This window comes from Echiichthys vipera, assembly GCF_963691815.1.
Source record: "Echiichthys vipera genome assembly, chromosome: 15".
Classification (NCBI taxonomy): Eukaryota; Metazoa; Chordata; class Actinopteri; order Perciformes; family Trachinidae; genus Echiichthys; species Echiichthys vipera.
In genome coordinates, this window is record NC_139840.1 from 21002667 (window position 1) to 21019962 (window position 17296).

General features: G+C 39.2%; 1 protein-coding gene across 1 annotated transcript in view; it reads right to left on the reverse strand.

Annotated features, from left to right (window-relative positions):
• Nucleotides 1-1461: 1461 nt before the first annotated feature.
• Nucleotides 1462-17296, reverse strand: part of slc1a7a (solute carrier family 1 member 7a) — a gene marked incomplete at both ends in the record, with an annotated part of 35213 nt that continues 19378 nt past the window's right edge. The window contains 9 exons of the mRNA XM_083928841.1: nt 1462-1728; nt 1897-1996; nt 2211-2345; nt 3989-4183; nt 6527-6760; nt 7602-7701; nt 7893-8124; nt 9278-9320; nt 14895-15110. Of these exons, the coding sequence (XP_083784967.1) occupies nt 1462-1728; nt 1897-1996; nt 2211-2345; nt 3989-4183; nt 6527-6760; nt 7602-7701; nt 7893-8124; nt 9278-9320; nt 14895-15110 (1522 nt within the window). The remainder of the gene's footprint in view (nt 1729-1896; nt 1997-2210; nt 2346-3988; nt 4184-6526; nt 6761-7601; nt 7702-7892; nt 8125-9277; nt 9321-14894; nt 15111-17296) is intronic.

Below are 17296 nucleotides of genomic sequence, written 5' to 3' on the forward strand. Positions count from 1 at the left end.
TTCAAAGTAGCTTTCCCCAACCCTGGACATTTACTCAGATTCACAAGTTGACAGCTGCTCATTTGTATATATTTTTAAGAGAGAGGAGGCAGCTTGTCAGATGTCTAAATAAAGCGTTAAACACTTTTAGTTTTAGTTTACCTTTTCGATCGAAAAATGTCATATTTGCACTCTAATCTTTGTTGAATCTTCAGTTCTTGTAACTCAACTTCATATTTAAAAAACAAAATATGATCCTCAATAGTGTACTATTTGTACATTTTTTTATATCATTTTTATTTCTGGACATTTTTCAGTCGATGCACTTTTATAAATTTTGGACTACAGTGAAATTATTCTTTTTACAAATACAGAATGGCAGCTCTTGAAACATACTGATATGATAGTAATATCTACATTTTTTAAACTTTTCAAAGACATATGGACAGAGTTCTGTGTATGACCTGTAAGTGTCGGCTTGTGTTGTTTAATGTTCATCAGTAGCGCACTGGTCCCGCATGCTTCTCCTTTGGTCATTTAAGGCAAAGAGGAAATACAATGGGCTGTATACACAACTTAACATGACTTCAACACAAGGGCAAACAATCATCTTTGTTTTCATCGTGACCTTCATCGTCCTTTTGTCTTGATTCTGGTAATAACCGTACAGTACTGCAGGCATGAGGCAGAGTGCCCACTTAGACTCAGGACAACAAGGCGGAGAAGTGTAGGGAAAGTTAGTTTTTTTTAGCCCAAAATCTGAGATTTTTTTCTCCTGAATGTGAACCCAACTGTTGCATATGCGTGTCAAAGTAAAGGTTTCTTATTAAAGCTCAATTATCTCGTATTGTCCCACATTGTCTCTTTGCTGTGTGTGTTATTGAGTCAGTGAATTTATTGGAAGAATGCTCCAAACAGGCAACATTTTCAGTTTCATTATAGTGAGCACAATGACAAAAAAAGAAGAAATGTACAAAAAGCCCAACCAATGTTGTGCTACAAACATACCAAAATTGATCAAAATGAATAAAAAGATATGAGTGGATGTTTTTTTTTCCACAGTCCACAGAGGGAAAGGTTCCTGTAATTATATCTGATATTAGCTATTGTGTTCTTCATTTCCGCTCCTTTGAGACGGGCTGACTCACAGATCTGGAGGATCAGGATCAGGTCTCCGGTTTGAAACGTCTGTCAGCTAGAGCAGCGCACTGTCACTGCTTGTACCAAATTACACATCTCTGATAAATATGTACACACACACAAACACACACAGTCAAATGTGGGTCATTATTTAGGTTATGTAGAAAAAGAAGAATAGTCTTTTTTTGCCCCAGGGTCTTCTGCATTCACCCACCCTGGGCTGCTGTCCTTCTCAGAGTGGAAAAGCATGTGAACTTAATCACCTCAATCTTTAATTTGTCTTCTCTCCTACCGGTCCTGCAGCTATGGTCGTGCCGGTAGCTGATGGCATGGCAGCTGCTTTTATACATTAGTCTCCAGCCCATTCATATCAATGGAACAGTGGTCCTTGTCTTTGTGCTCTCTCTTGTGATGAGAGGAGTGAGCGTGTTTCTTCTTCTCTGCTGGCCGGATGCCCTCCTCCAGCTGCATCAGGCGAGCCACGTCGGGGGCGAGGTGGCCCTGCCTGCTGCCTGGTGGAGGCGGCTGGTAGCAGCCATTCTTCTGGTTCTGGTAGGTCATCATCTGCTGGATGCTTATCATGGGTTTAGTTTCACAGATCAGAGGCACCTGGCGGACGCAGTGATCATAGAGGAGAATCATTTTTAATTGCAAATATATCTTTCTTACAAAAAGCATACATCCAAGGTTCGATTGTGACATATTTGTGGGTAGGATATTTCTGTTTTTTTGAAGAGGGATTGTATGAGGATGTTTGTTGGCCTTGCAGGCTCTCACCTGCTCCCCTTCTTTGACAAAATCTTTTCTGCAGATATGAGCCATTATACCCGTGGCAAGGGCATCACCCATCACGTTGACCATGGTCCTGAATCGATCCCTGGATGATGAAATGATAAAAGAGTGGTGGTTCACTGACATGTTCAGATTTGTGCAATGTAGAGGCTTATAATATTTTAAATACATCAAAGATGGTACCTTTGGTGATTGCATCTACAGTACATTGAACTCCAGCTAAGAAGCTATAGATTCCAATTTACTGGTAGACATTTGAATCACATTTGAATTGGGGGCTTATATGAACCCTTACTTACAAAGCCCAATCAACTGCAATGATCAGAGTGATATCATCGGTTGGCAGACCCACAGAGGTCAACACGATCACCATGGTTACGAGCCCCGCCTGTGGGATCCCTGCTGCACCGATGCTCGCCGCGGTGGCGGTGATGCTGAGAGAACAGAGATCAGTTATTTTATATAACACACAGGAACAAGTCTGCATCAAAGAATTATCTTTTTGAACACAAGGAAGATGTTTGCCAGCTTCACATTCGTGCACTATTTAAGCCAGAACCTTTTATTTTTTGCAGAACTGTCATGATCTTATAGGTTGAATGAATGGCTCCAGTTCAGAGTGCCTACTATTAGTACAGAGGCTGGCAAAACGAGCCTCCTTTGGTCCTGGAACGAGGCAGGCTAAGAGCAAACTGGCGGAGGCGTTATCTCTTTAAGATATCATCGATCGTGTTGAAAATGGGAAGATATGTCGAAATGCAAAGCTATTCATTTTTAATATAATTTATAATTACGAAGTGAATTTTCAAAACAAAGGCATATCATAAAGATGATTGAATACTTTCAGTTCTGTGTATCAATCCCGGTAAAAATCTGTATGAGATGATGATGGGGGGGTTGCGGTTGGGTTGGCATGCAGATGGAGCGGCTCCATGGTCCGCAGCCAAACGGCATTGGAAAAGGATGCAGGGAGAGGCAAAAATTATTATAATTCTGGCGTGACAAGGGAGATGAGTAATACAGGTCATATGGGTTTTACTGCCAAAGGGATTACCAGGGAATGGGCACAGACTGAAGCCATGAGGAGAGGTCTGCTTAATGTTATTACAGTAGGACATGTTGTGAAATCAGTGGAGGGACAGGTCATTTTCTGAGACCTGGGTGGACTTGTTCAACTGTGGTTAAAAGTTATAGGGTGGTGAGATTGGTGGGAAGAGGACTGTGTTATTTATATCTCTGTCTGTCTGCCTGTGTCCCTGTGGCTTCCAGACTGATTTAGCAGAAATCAGATCAGACTAAGAAGCTCACATGAGGCGTAATCTGTGTGACATTTACATATATGTGTATCTAGTAAATCCCATAAATTTTTTTATTAATTCAGAATTAAACTAAATGTGTGACGTCAGATTAATTCACATGTCAAAACACCACAAGTATGCCTGCGTCATTTTTTGACCCAGATGAAATTTGCGTCACACTGGGGGACGTTTTAAGATTAGATAAGAATCTTCCCAGAAAGGGAATGGTGGAATGAAATGTGCCGGCAGCTGGATGAGAAGATTTATACTGTACTCTCATATCTTTACAGTTGATACAGTACACAGTTATAGGCAGCAGCGGGTTAGCTTAGCATAAAAACTGGAAGCGGTAAAGAGCTAGTAGCGCTAAAGAGCGGTTACTTCACAGACTAAAGGTGTTCGCACAGGGAATCTGTGTTTTTCATATAGGTTTTTTCAAAATCTTTCATCCTAAAAACAAACGTTACGCATAGAAACCTTGGAAACTGAGTCTGGCGTATATATGTGTGAGAAGCATAAACTCGGGCTACGATTAGATAATCCGCCTCTTTCAGCCCCTTTAAGCCGCTTTTTTAGCACATTTTTCACAAAGGTTTATCAGTTTGCTCTGAGATAGTCGATACAGCAGCCCGGAGGATTTCATCATTACAGTGTGCTAATATCCTTTTTTGTTGTCCTCACCTGATGACATTTATTATATAGTATAAATTTCAGCAGGTGTAGTTGACTTTCAGTCAATTTCTGTGCGCCAGTTCCTGTCTAAATTTAGCAGGCCTTACCTGATGGTGATGATCTGTCCAAAGTCAAGCTCATAATTATTCACTTGGGCGATAAAGATGGCTGCCACGGCCTCGTAGAGTGCGGTGCCGTCCATGTTGATGGTGGCCCCGACAGGCAGCACGAAGCGGATGATGCGTCTGTCAATATGGTTGTTCTCAAGGAGGCACTTGAAGGTGATAGGCAGAGTGGCAGAGCTGCAACAGAAAAGAACAAATATAAACAAGTTGCCAGGGGTGAAAGTAAGCCGGTACTGGCCGGTACTGGCCGGTACGGTGTAGGCTACCGCTTAAAGATTCGGAGGGGGTATGCCATACAGGAGAGAAAAATATACTGTCTCTGAAAAAAATGCAACACACCTGCTATCATCAAATTACCAGAAGAAACCCATTTTCCCCAATAAACATTACATATAACTTATTCTGAACTGTCTCTGAATGGTTTCCGAACCTTCTGTGCAGCGTTTCACTCGACAGACAACGAGCGAGATAGCACGTGTGCTGCTTAACAATCTTGCGCCAACGTGCGCAGCTGGTATCCAAAGTGTTTTAGTAGACAGACATTTGTTGCAAAGTCTCCTAAATAAAAACAACATATACAGAAAAATATGTTGATGTTTCAATATTCTGTTTTAATGTGTGCAGTATTTCACTGGACAGACAATCAGATCTGGCACCAACGTGCGCAGCCGGTAATCAAAGTGATTTGGAAAATAGACGTTTGTTGCAAAGTCTGAGACTTTCACACTAGCAGTGTGATAAAAAGTACTAGAGTGATAAGTACACTTTAATAAATAATAAAGTCTATTGGTCGGTCAATATGATAGTATCGGCAAGAAATAAAAACTACTTCCACCCCTGCAATTTGCTAAATGGAATAATGTCTTTGTAGTGTGTTTGGCAATGCATCTCACATAGTAACAACTTGAAATGCCTCTTGCGGGAACAGTTTTCTCTGTGGGGGCCCCTTTTTGCCACCATTAAGTGCCCTAAAACTGCCTCAAATTGTGTAATGGTCTTAGCTTTTTTCCTGTTTATTTTGAAGTTGTCTCCTGTTTTGCCATGTCATGTTTTACCTCCTGTCTGTGTTCTTGAAGCCCTGCTGGTTTCCCCTTGTCAGCGCCTGGTGTTGCCTGTTCTGGTCTCATTACTCAGTATGTCCATCTGTATTTCTGTTCCCTGCCTACTCCAGCTGTGTCTTGTCCTGTGATTAGTCTTGTCTCTCTCTCTCTCTCTCTCTCTCTCTCTCTCTCTCTGCATATATATATATATATATATATATATATATATATATATACTATAAGAAAAGAGGATATATACGATATATATATATACAGTATATATATATATATATATATATATATATCGTATATATCCTCTTTTCTTATTTAATTTCTTGTCTGTTGGTTGTCGATTCCTTTCCCCATGTTGAAGATGTATCTTAGCTCCTCGTATTCACCCTGTATTTTCCTTATATGTTCCTTGTTTTGGGACAATACAATTTGTATTCTTTAGTTCTCATTTCAATGTATTTGTTCACTTGACTGATTTAATTCTGAAAACTGGCGGTATTAGAATCAAAAACTAAAAGCATGTGAAAACACTGATTATAGTTTGTGTTTTGACGGGGGAAAATGATTGTCTTGGGGTTGATAAACAAGAACATATAGCTATACATATATAGCTTTTAAATAGTCCCAATACATTTTTGTGAGATGCTGTTATTATAATTGCTGCTTTTGTCTGTTTTTGTGTGAGAAAGGTTGATTAGGGGACAGTTGAATGCAGCACATAATGACACCACAAATTGTTATTTAAAGGAACCATCACCGCTGAACCAACATATGTCAGTGTGAAACGTGTTTTCTTTGAATTGTTGTCCCTAATGTTGATGTCTTTGGTCCATTTGATTTGAAATCGTTGATGTGTGCTGTAATTTCCGTGTGCTTGTATTGTTGACATTGATTATATGTACTGTAGTCAAGGAGTCACTGAAAAGTAGTGCTTTCTCTCAGTGGTCCTCCCTGTTTTTAAGGTCTTAATACCTTTTTTGAATCAACACGATTGATGAGTGTAAACCAGGAGTAAACACTCTTGACACTCATTAGTAATGCTCTTCATCCCTTTAAAAGGTTGCAAGGTCACAAATATAAAGCCAATCATAGCGTGCAATACTGCCTTGAGGTGGAGTGTGAGGTTAAAAGGGTCATGATAAAATTCCACAAACATCCACTCCATTATTTTCTCCATTTAGCAATTTACCCTCACCGGTCCACTTTATTAGGCACACCTTTTTCATCTGCTCGTTCCATAATAAGACCAAATATATGTGTGAAATTATACCACTTTTTGAAAAGCTTTCATTTTGTGTTGCATGACAGAGCCTCAGGGGAACTCACATGATTTTTTTAATCTTATACAGGGAAATAAACATAGCTTGGCATAGGTTTACTGTACGTTTGGTCCTGAAGAAATTCAGCTTAACAGATTCAAAGAGTCTATTCAAAGAGTTATTTTGAAATAAATCCAATGCACTTTTACCTGGAGGAAGTGGCCAAGGAGATGAGCAAGGCCTGCAAAATGCCTCTGATGTAAACAATGGGGCTCTTCTTAGTGATGAAGAAGTACATGGCCGGGAGGATGAATAGACCATGCAGCACCAAGCCCATTACCACCGTAATGGCGTAAAAACCCAGCTTCTTCCCCATGGCTGAAGGGTCGTCCATCTCCAAGATCTTACCCGCAACCAGAAACACAATCCCAAAGGGGAAATACCTTTGAGGGACGAAGAGAAAGGAAAGTTCATTTTCATAAAAAGACAACAAGCTTTATTTTAAATATTTCTCATCAAGTTTTAACAGTCATGGTGCATCAACTGTTCAACAACACTTCTCCTACAGTCAGGCTCTGTCTTACTGCTTAACAATCTTGCGACAACGTGCGCAGCTGGTTTCTAAAGTGTTCCAAATTAAAATAACACATACAGAAAAATATGTTGATGTTTCAATATTCTGTTTTAATGTGTGCAGTGTTTCGCTGGACACACAATGAGCGAGCTACACAGCGCGCGTCTGACCAGATCTTGCACCAACGTGCGCAGCTGGTAATCAAAGTGTTTTAGCAGACAGAGGGTTGTTGCAAAATCTGAGGCTTTCACACTATAGTGTGATAAAAAGTACTAGAGTGATAAGTAGACTATAATAAAAAATAGTGTAGTTTTTGGTGGGTCAATATGATAGTACCAGTTAGGCAAGAAATAAAAAATACTTTGATTCAGCACAGTTTTTCAGTCTCACAAACTCAGGTCAAACTGTCAAACTAGGTAGCACTGATCAAATATGATATTTTAGGCTATTTTCCCCATAAAATGTTTTCGAAAATGCATTTTAGTGTAATGTTTAGATGTAATTTGAAAAAGTTTGTGACCACAGACTGTATAATGTTGATTTTTATTAGACAGTCTGTGTTTGTGATCCAGCTGCCATGGTTTTCCACTGACCAACCTCTGCTGTTTTGTTGATTGTAGGTCTATCCAATTGCTTTGCACCATTGATAAGGCCCCCTGGAAATTGAGCGGTTACTTTATTTTGGTGCTGTTTAAAGAAACAACTCTTACCAGATGACAATGGCAACAATCTTCAAAACGGCCTCATTGACACTCTGGCAGAAGTTGACCAAAGCACTTCCGTTGGGTCCCATTCTTCCTAACATTATTCCTGAATTGAAGGAAAAAAAAAACTTTAAAAATGTTGACCTTATGAATTGCTCATACACCTATTTTTCTTTTTTCTCAGCAGATCTTGTGAAAGAACAACACATTCTAAACTAAATGATGGGTTGCAATTATTATTATTGTGGGTTCCAAGACTGCAATTAAGTGTCTCCAGTTTCCATGGCAACCACTCACCCATGGTAGCAGAAAAAATAACTATCCCCAGCACATTCATTCCCTCGCTGGTACCAGGTGATGTTTTCATTATGACGTCAGGTGGTGGCGTGAGATCCAGGGAGAAGTTCTGGATATCTGTGCCGTTGTCGTCCTGGATGCCGTAGATGTAGACCCTACGCGTGGTGGTCTCATCCAAGAGCTGAGCCACCGTTGGTTTGGGGATGTACTCGGGGACTCTCTGGGTTCGATACTTGAAAGCAAAACATAGCACAGGCCCCAACATCAGCACAGTGAAACATGAGGCCAACAGAGAAATGACTCATGTGTGGGCTCATATCAGAGCTGTTTATTTACAGAATTAATAATTAAGACAGACAGTTTTTTATTTCTAAAGACTTTGTTTCTATGGTATTTTCTGATAAAGATAAAAAGCATTTTCTAAATGTCCTTTCCTAGATGCTAACATATACACCTGCAGCCAGTTAACAAGCAAGCTGTTTCAGATTAGGCAAACAGGATGCGACTTGTCTACCACTGTAGTGATCTTTAGAGATGTATTTTGTCCTTTTTGGACCAATGTCAGATGGCCATCATTGTTTACAGTCCAATATGCAACTTGAGACACAAGAATGGAGTTGAGAGACAGCGTCTGTCCAAACAGATATCTGCATCTGAATGCAGATAAATAAAAACAAAAAGCTAAGTCTTACGGTAACCAGACCATTTGTTACCCAAATCTTTCTACAGATTCTACATTTCTATGCAGAATCTGTTTATAGAGATTACTTTTGGACAGAGCCAGAAGCTGTCCGTCCTTTTCCAATCTTTGCTTTCACCTCAGTTCCAAACTATTGGTGACCAGACTCCGCCAGATGGATTGTTTTGCATGATTCGCATTTGCTCAGCATAGCTATCTAGGAACTCTCAGTTGGAGATCTTTTGGGAAGGGGCAAAAATACTGGTTGCTGATTGGATAAACCTTCTGTCTATCACCAACATACGGACCAAACTGTCAGATCAACGAAGCGTATGATGTACGAACAGAGCATCGAGGCAAAGCTCAGAAGTAAACAACATGTCGATAAAGGATATTTTCCGTTTGTGTAACGCAAATTTACGGATAAAAGGCAGAATCTCAGTGTGAAAATGTGTCTAGATCAGGTCGAATTTGCATGTGTTGCGTCACCCTTATACCCGCCTAAAAAAGAAATGCTGATTGGACGTTCGCTTGGCAAACGGCTCCAAATTTTCTCTGTCGCAAATTACCAGACTGATCTGTGAGTAAGATACAATGGAGCTTGCGAGATCGGGATGGTCTCACGTGGCTAAACTATTGGTGCTGTTCATTTGTGTTTTGAGCATCTTTCTCTATTTTTCGTTTTAGTGTGTCTTAGCCTTCTTACCTGTTGAAAAGTAGCTTGAACCAGGTTAGCTGGAAACATGTTTCTGGGGAAGAGAAGAGAAATGTTTAAGTCATATTAAATGTGTGTACGTGTTATGTGTGTACCACTGTGGTGAGCTAATTTCCACATTAACTTCCATATACTGAAGTTGCACCAAACCAGCAGCGGAGTAGTACCAAGCTTGGAGAGGTTTATTTTGTGCACTATGTCCTTTACCTTGCTATGAGAGAGGAATTTAAGTTTTCTAGGTTTAATTTACTCCTTTACAGTCACAGAAACAGATGCAATTCAATGCCACACTGAATAAAAACATCATTCAGTGTAAAGAATGTTATGAATGAATCGTATTGAAACAGGATAACTGATGTCATCACGAAAGCAAGTGAATGCAATATGTTCATGGCCACAATCTACCATGCGTGACCTTTAATCCTTGAGGGTGACAGTCCCTTATTTTACGAGGTTGTTGATTCTCTGCATTTACGTCTCATCTTTTTGTGTAAATCAATGAGGGGAGGCAGCTCATTAAAATTCCCCATGAAGACAAACAGTCAATGTGTTTTTCTGCAGTGATCTTTCTGGATTTCTTGACAATCTTCCACAATAATAAGCAACAATGAAGGTTGCTCAGATAAAAGTGTAGTTACATTAAACCTAATAAAAGCCACTAAAGGTGCTAGCTGGGGCTGGGCCATAGGGCCTATAAATATTATTGTGATATTTTAAGGCTATGATACACAATATATATATATATATATATATATATATATATATATATATATATAAAAAAATATATATATATATATATATATATATATATATATATATATATATATATATACATATCAATATTATATATCTCACTATTTTCAGATGCTCAATTTAACCCTTAAATGCAAACAATTACACCAGCATGATGATTATAGTAGCCACTGCAGCAATATGTGAGCATTAAAACATTTTTGTTTATATTCATTAGTGGTTTCAACTTGAATAATTTTAAAATTTGCATGCAAAAAGGGAAAAATCACAACCAAGTAAAAAAAAAAAAAAAAGTACAAAAAGCACATCTGGCTTTTAACTGCTGTTAAATGAAAACAATTATATATACTTTATTTATCCAGGTCAAAGTCTCATTTAGATTCAAATCCAAGAGGGCAGCATAAATAACATAAACAATAAAAAGCACAGTCAGTCAGTTAGCACAATATGCAAAAGCAGTACAGTAACAGTTATAATGCATAATATAGGTTCCAGTTTTGAACCATTTCAGCGCAAAAAACACCCCAAAAACAGAGGAATCACATTAACCAAGAGTGCTATTTCCTCTATGCTTTAAAATAAACTTAATTCCCCGGTAGTAATCAGCTCAAACAACTTCTGAACATCATTCCAACATATTTTGAAACTTTTGTTGCCTAGTTATGTTCTAACTTATATAAAGCGCTATATAAAACGGATCGATTATTATTATTATTATTATTATTATTATTACTATTATTATTATTAACTTTGTGGACCAACATTTACAGAGTATTATGAGAGTGCAGGCCGTACGGATTTTCTTTTTTACACATGTAAGAAGCAACAAGGAGATATTGATGTATAAAAGATAACTGATGTGACGGTCTGTGGACATACAGAGATGGCCATTTGGCTGCAGCATACAGAGCGCAGTGGTGTACAAGATTTTCACAGCCAGTAATACGTTGCTGAAATTTTCCTTCCCTGGAGGACACTGAGTGCTCTGCTACATGGAGTAGAGAGGACATGGGTGCTCAATTATAAAGGAGCAGGAGCAGTTAAAAATGGGAAAAGTGACCATGAAAGGATTGTTTTTGAGGAAGACTAGATTATTTCCATGCATTGAGCCCATCTGAAGTATATCAACAGAGCACAATATGCTCAAATTTGAATTTCACGGACAAACAGACAATAATATTTCTTATGTCTCCTACTACCGCTATAGGCTGAATGTTGAAGTGTCCTTGAGGAAGATACTGAGTGCAAATTTGCTGAGAGGCTCACTGGAAAGTTCTTTCATATTGCAAAGACTGAACATTGAATTGCAGTCCATTTACTAATAAGAAAGAACCTAATGTGTTTTACGACACAAATTCAGTCCACTACAATACAGTAAATGAGTAGAATGAAGCAAACTTGAGATAATAAACCATACAAGTGGAATATTATCTGTATTTTTAGAATAAGCATTTCACAGAATAAGCATCGTACAGAAACAACAAAAACAAAACAAAAGTAAGTTGTGTCTTTTCAGATCGAGAGCACATACAGGGGTGCACTATTGTGTTTTCTCATTATCATGCTGTTGGTGTCGCTCTGATTGGCAGTGAGATGTAAAACAACTTGTTATATCAGATAAGATTATTTGAGCTCTTTGGCAGAAACGTTTTGTGATTGTTCACTGTAAATATCATTTGTTCTTTCAACTATCGAGCGATGTTATTAATGTGCTAACTGGCTAACTAGCATCTTGAACCGTCCTGTTGGTCTTCTCGTTTCCTCTTTTTGAATGAGCGTATGTGCCAGTTGGCCGTACAGGCTGTAGTCATGTAATTTAACACCAACATGTGTTACTAACCCAAAACTGTGGTGAACCTGCTCCACCTCATATATATTAAGAAGACAGGACATTTCTCATAGTCTTAACACACTCTTTATAACACATTTTATAACAACTTTAGTGTGGAAACAGTGGCAACACTGTAAAATGCAATAACGCTAGCAATGCAAAATCTCTTTAACTACAAGAATAAATGCATTCCTATTAGAATTACAAAGGAGGTACAAAATAAATTCTGAATAAACCGCGGCATTGCCATGCATTTAATGGTGTGTAGCATCGTTTGTTTGTAGTGCAGCCTTTAAGTGTGTTAAATAAACATTATGCAGAGTTCCTCATACAGAGAAAAGTGTCTGTCAATCACAACAGAATCAGGCATTAGCCCCGGCTGTAAATCCCACAGCAACGCAGAGGACAAATCATAATCAAATTCAAATGGTACGTCACTCATTCAGACACAAAGAGATTAAAAGGCATATTGTGTTCTACGGCTCATGCATCCAACAGAATGACTTAAAAGACATATGGCGAAGATATACGTGAACAATATGCTACAACTCAGTGGGCTACAGTGACTGTTGTGCATGGATTTAACCACTTAGCCACTCAGCAGCCGATCCTGTGTCTGAGACAAAAGCAGGCTAATGAACCACTCTGACCCCAGTGCCCCTAATGCATCCAAGTTTGCACATATTCATGCATACTGTGCTCATTATGTATACTTATCACACACACAAACACACGCATGACTGCATACGGTTGGGCCCATTTGTGTGCGTACAGATATAGTACGCCTGCATGATAGATGAAGGCTCTAAAGAAGCTTTGTGAGATAAATCCAAAGCACAGCTGTGCTCTGTAAAACACACACACACACACACACACACACACACACACAGAAAGAGAGAGAGAGAACCCGTGAATGACAGAGCTTCACCTCCGCCACTTCATCAGTACATTGTTGGATTTAATGGACTTTAGAGGAGTTTATTATTCTCTCATTTTAGCTTCTGATTGAAAGTGGCTCATTCAAATGCAATTTATTCTTAGTATGGTTTGAATTCTCAAATATATAAAAACAACACCAAAATAAACATGACCTTCATTTATGCAACACTTTTACCCAATGTGACTTATGGTACATTTGACCATGAAGATACCACCCAAAAGGTGCAAGAATCATTACAAGTAATGTAATAAAAATGACCAAATTAGCCAAAACTGTTTTTTATGAGGAGAGAATTAACAAACATTAATAATTTTTCAATTTGAAACACATCATTGGTCTTAACTTGTGCATTTGTGCTAAATAGCATCATGCATTTAAACATTCTGGCGGTGGAGTCAGCAGCTCTCTGCGTTACAGATCACTGACTTTATCCCACTGACCGACTGTCACACTGACACAGCACAGAGGCTCTCAAGGCTTCACTGTCCTCACTGCATGGGTGACCCAGGATCACCTCAAACCAACACACACTCCATCCTTCAGGAACACTAATTAGCTTAGCACAATAACCCACTGGCACACGAGGCCCCAGGCTTTAAGCTCTGATCTTAAGCATTTCTCCAAATCCAGTTCTTGGGAAACAGCACGCAGAGCAAGACATGTACATATCACACGTGCTGCATCCCAAAACAGCAGGTAGGCATAACTTTTGCACATGACTCCGTCTCACTAAAGTTAGAAGCAGGAAATTATATTTACCCTCAGTGCTTATAATACATTTTCCCCTTTAGTCTACTTTTAATAGCGCTAAAGTCTTTATTTGTTAGTTCATTCGCATATTCACAAAATCCAAAATAAGCTCATTAGCTCATTATATTTACATTTGATTGGTTATATTTTTTCTTTTTTCTTGTTATTTACATTAAAATGATCTCATGTGAATTTGTTGAAAGTCTGACTAAGTGTTTTTATTGCCTAAACACCCATGCACTTTACCTTGTATTTCAAAAATGTACATTAGAAATGTCCCAATGGAAATGTGAGTTACTCATATTACAGTACCTTTATATATATATATTTATATATAGTCTCTTGTAGGTCCTGACCCCTAGGTTGGGAACCATTACCATGGAACATTTAGTTCCAGACACACCGAACCATCGAAATCCAACTGTTGCGTTGCCTCACGTTGCTTGTGTGTTGCCCAAAAAGTTGCGCTTGAAGACACGACAAAGTATACAGCCAACTACGAACGAATGTTTTGGCCGGAATGAGAGGAAAAAGCCCTCATTAATGCTGCATTGCAGTTGAACTTCTCGAGTTCCCAGTCGGAGATCTCTCTGAGCTCCAACCTCAAAATCCAACATGGCGGCGGCCAGCATTACAGTAGTTAAAACTGTAAGAATACACTGTTTAATTTCCCTTCTGTCGTATTTGTGTCTCACTGAATAATCGTGCACACTGTACCGTCCATCTTGTGGACATGTTGCTACAGTATTTGTAAGCGCAAAATTCAGCATAATACATTGTTTTCAGTTGGTATTGCTAACGATAGCTAACCCGTTAAAATAAAATGGTTTTACGAGTGCGGATGTGACGTCATTACCAGTTATAACTTCCAAGGTAAATGGGGTGTACCATCAAGAAGGGGAATGTGAAGACCGCTTTGAAGATGCTAGTTAGCGAGTTAGCACATTATCACCACAACCGGAATTTGAAAGAAAAATTTATATTTACAGTTCACTAACGAACCCATCCGGTCGTTTGTTTACTCTCCTCACTTCCGTTTCTCTTCTTGTGCACTACTTTTCTAAAGCTGAACTGCCAACCAGAGTGATTCCTCTTAGTGCGGGTCCGCCACCGTGTGGGACTCACATTTACTAACTCTCGGCCTGGTGAGTCAGGACCTTAAATGATCAACAAGAGACTCCAAAGAATCCATCATATCTAACAGTGGTTCCCAAACTTTTTTAAACCATGGCACCCCTTCACAATGATTTATTTTATTTTATTTGATGCCAGTTTCTTCTGTGCTAGCCGACACTCAGCGTGTAATAGGAGGCTTGTGAAAGCTTCTTTCTTACCGGATGAGATCCAGCAGAGCGTCAGCAGAGCTGGTCATCGGCTTCTTGCTTTCATCAGAGTCCTCCTTCTGAGCAGCTCCCCCCGGGTGGATGATGTATACCATGAGGATGCCCACTACCACAGCAACAAAGGTGGTCCAGAGGTAGTAGGAGATGGTCATGATGCCCAGGCGGCTGGAGCACTTGGCGTCCAGGGCAGCCAGACCTGACATCAAACTGATGAGATACGCAAAGGCAGAGAGAGAGACAAGAGAAAGAGAAGGGAGATAAAAAGACAAACAAGGAGACACAAGTTAATGTTTTATTTAAGGACTTTTGAGGGGATTTTCTGAGGAATCTGAGTTAGTATGAGCTTGTTTTTATCAGCTTAGAAGGCATAGTTTTGTATCATATATCTCAATATATGATTTCATCACACTAGGATGCCACTGAAAGATAATAAATCATCATATTGAATTGTCACCCAGCCTTACTTCATGTGTGTGTGTATGAGCAAGCCTTCCATCAAGGGTGTAGGATCATACGGCTCTGATACCACTTAACACAACTCAGTAAGCCTATTTTCAACCCGGAGAAGTCTTTTATGTAAGATAACGACTGTGCCATCTCAACCAGAGCAATCTGGGACACTAAGAAAATCACAGAGAAGAGAGGACATCCAACCGAATGAAATCATTCTCAAAAGCTGTTTTTGCATCTTCAATTTTCTGTGAAGTGTGAATCAAGCCAGCCTGAACTGTAATCTTAAGCATTATTAACAGTGGAGGGTAATTTGCAATTAAATAGGCTGTCGATGCTGACGGATGTGGTGCCATTGACTGTAAATAAAAAAAAGAAAAGGAAAAAAGAGCACTCATTCAACACATTTTACTTCTCATCTGATGCGGCGGATTTCATATACAGTAAGATGTGTGGGAAGATGTTGAAATGAAAGATGCAGCCAGTGAACATAGGAAGAGAGAAAGAGAGGTCTTTATTCAGTCTCTTGAGCTGGGGTGACAAGATTTTTCTCCTTGTTGAAAAAATAATCTGGTTTTATTTGTTTGGATGTGGCTGCCAATTCTCTCCGTGCAGTCACCGCCTGTGCTCCACTTCATCCTTGCATCCCTCCTTTTATCATCTCTGAAGTGTGCAATGTAGAGCCTCCATCTCCTGTTCTCACACTCACAGTGAGGCTGAGTCTCTTTAATGTTTACATCTTTAAAAAGTCTCACGTTGTTCAGCTTCTGTGACTATGAAATATTCTTTTTCTGCTTGGAGAAAACGGTTTGTGTTTGATTGTTATAGCACACCATCCATTTAACCATAACCACTTTTGCTGATAGCTGCTATTAAAAAAAGCTTTTGATTTTCACAGCATTTGACTACAAGTATGAAATTGGTCTCATGCTCAAATTAAGCACAGGATGAATATTTTCCACTGCACTGCAGTCATTTGAAAAACAATAATTGATTTGCACAATAAATTAGGCCACATTTGGAGCATGAAATCACAACACGAGTGTGCTCAGCGTCGTACTGAAGCTGGTGCCATTACAATGAAATCAATGTATAGCTATAAGCTACTGTTCAAACAGTCACAGATCCATATTCCTGCACCCTCCAAATTCTCGACTGGGCAGGAAAATGTTGATGCAAATAAAAAAGCCTCCGCACGGCTCTCAGTTAAATACAGAAACATTAATATTTGACTTTTTTGGCATGCAACATACTGTACCAAGCTTACAAATGAGTCAGATGTAAAATTATACATTAATAATACAAATTTAGAGCAAGTTCTCTGGAACATAAGTGACGTGGTATAACAAGCCTCAAAGTCTGCATAGGGAGGCAGGTGGACGGTTCGGTCAAACACACACATTACTTAATCAGGTGTTTAAAACTGCAACTGCGGAGCATCAAAAAGTGTCGGAATGTGAAGAGTAGGAATGAGAACGTGTTTCAGCTGTTCAGAAAAGTTGATATTCAACATATTTGTGGTTTGCAGAAACGTACAATGCTTGAGTTTTAACTGTATTTTGCCAAAGTTTTCTACTGGCGACTACCAACATTTTATGACGGCCCTCTGCTTCCTATAGTGATGAATGAGGAACTCACATGCATAGCATTTACATGGACGCGTGGCCTAACTACAACACACTCAGGACTCCATTACGCCACTATATTTTTGCATAGTTTGCTGCTATATTAATGAAGTGAATTTCAAATACAGCCTCTTTAATGCAAGGCTAAAGCTGTTTATTCTACGAATATTTTCCCCCATGCATTAATGTTCTTCAGGTGTGTGTAAGCATTCATAAGCACCCATAAAATCAGACATGTAACCACAAGAAGCAGTTCCAGGATAATGTGAAATGCCACCACATAGTGGAACAGTAACAAGTAGAGAAAAGTCTAAATTC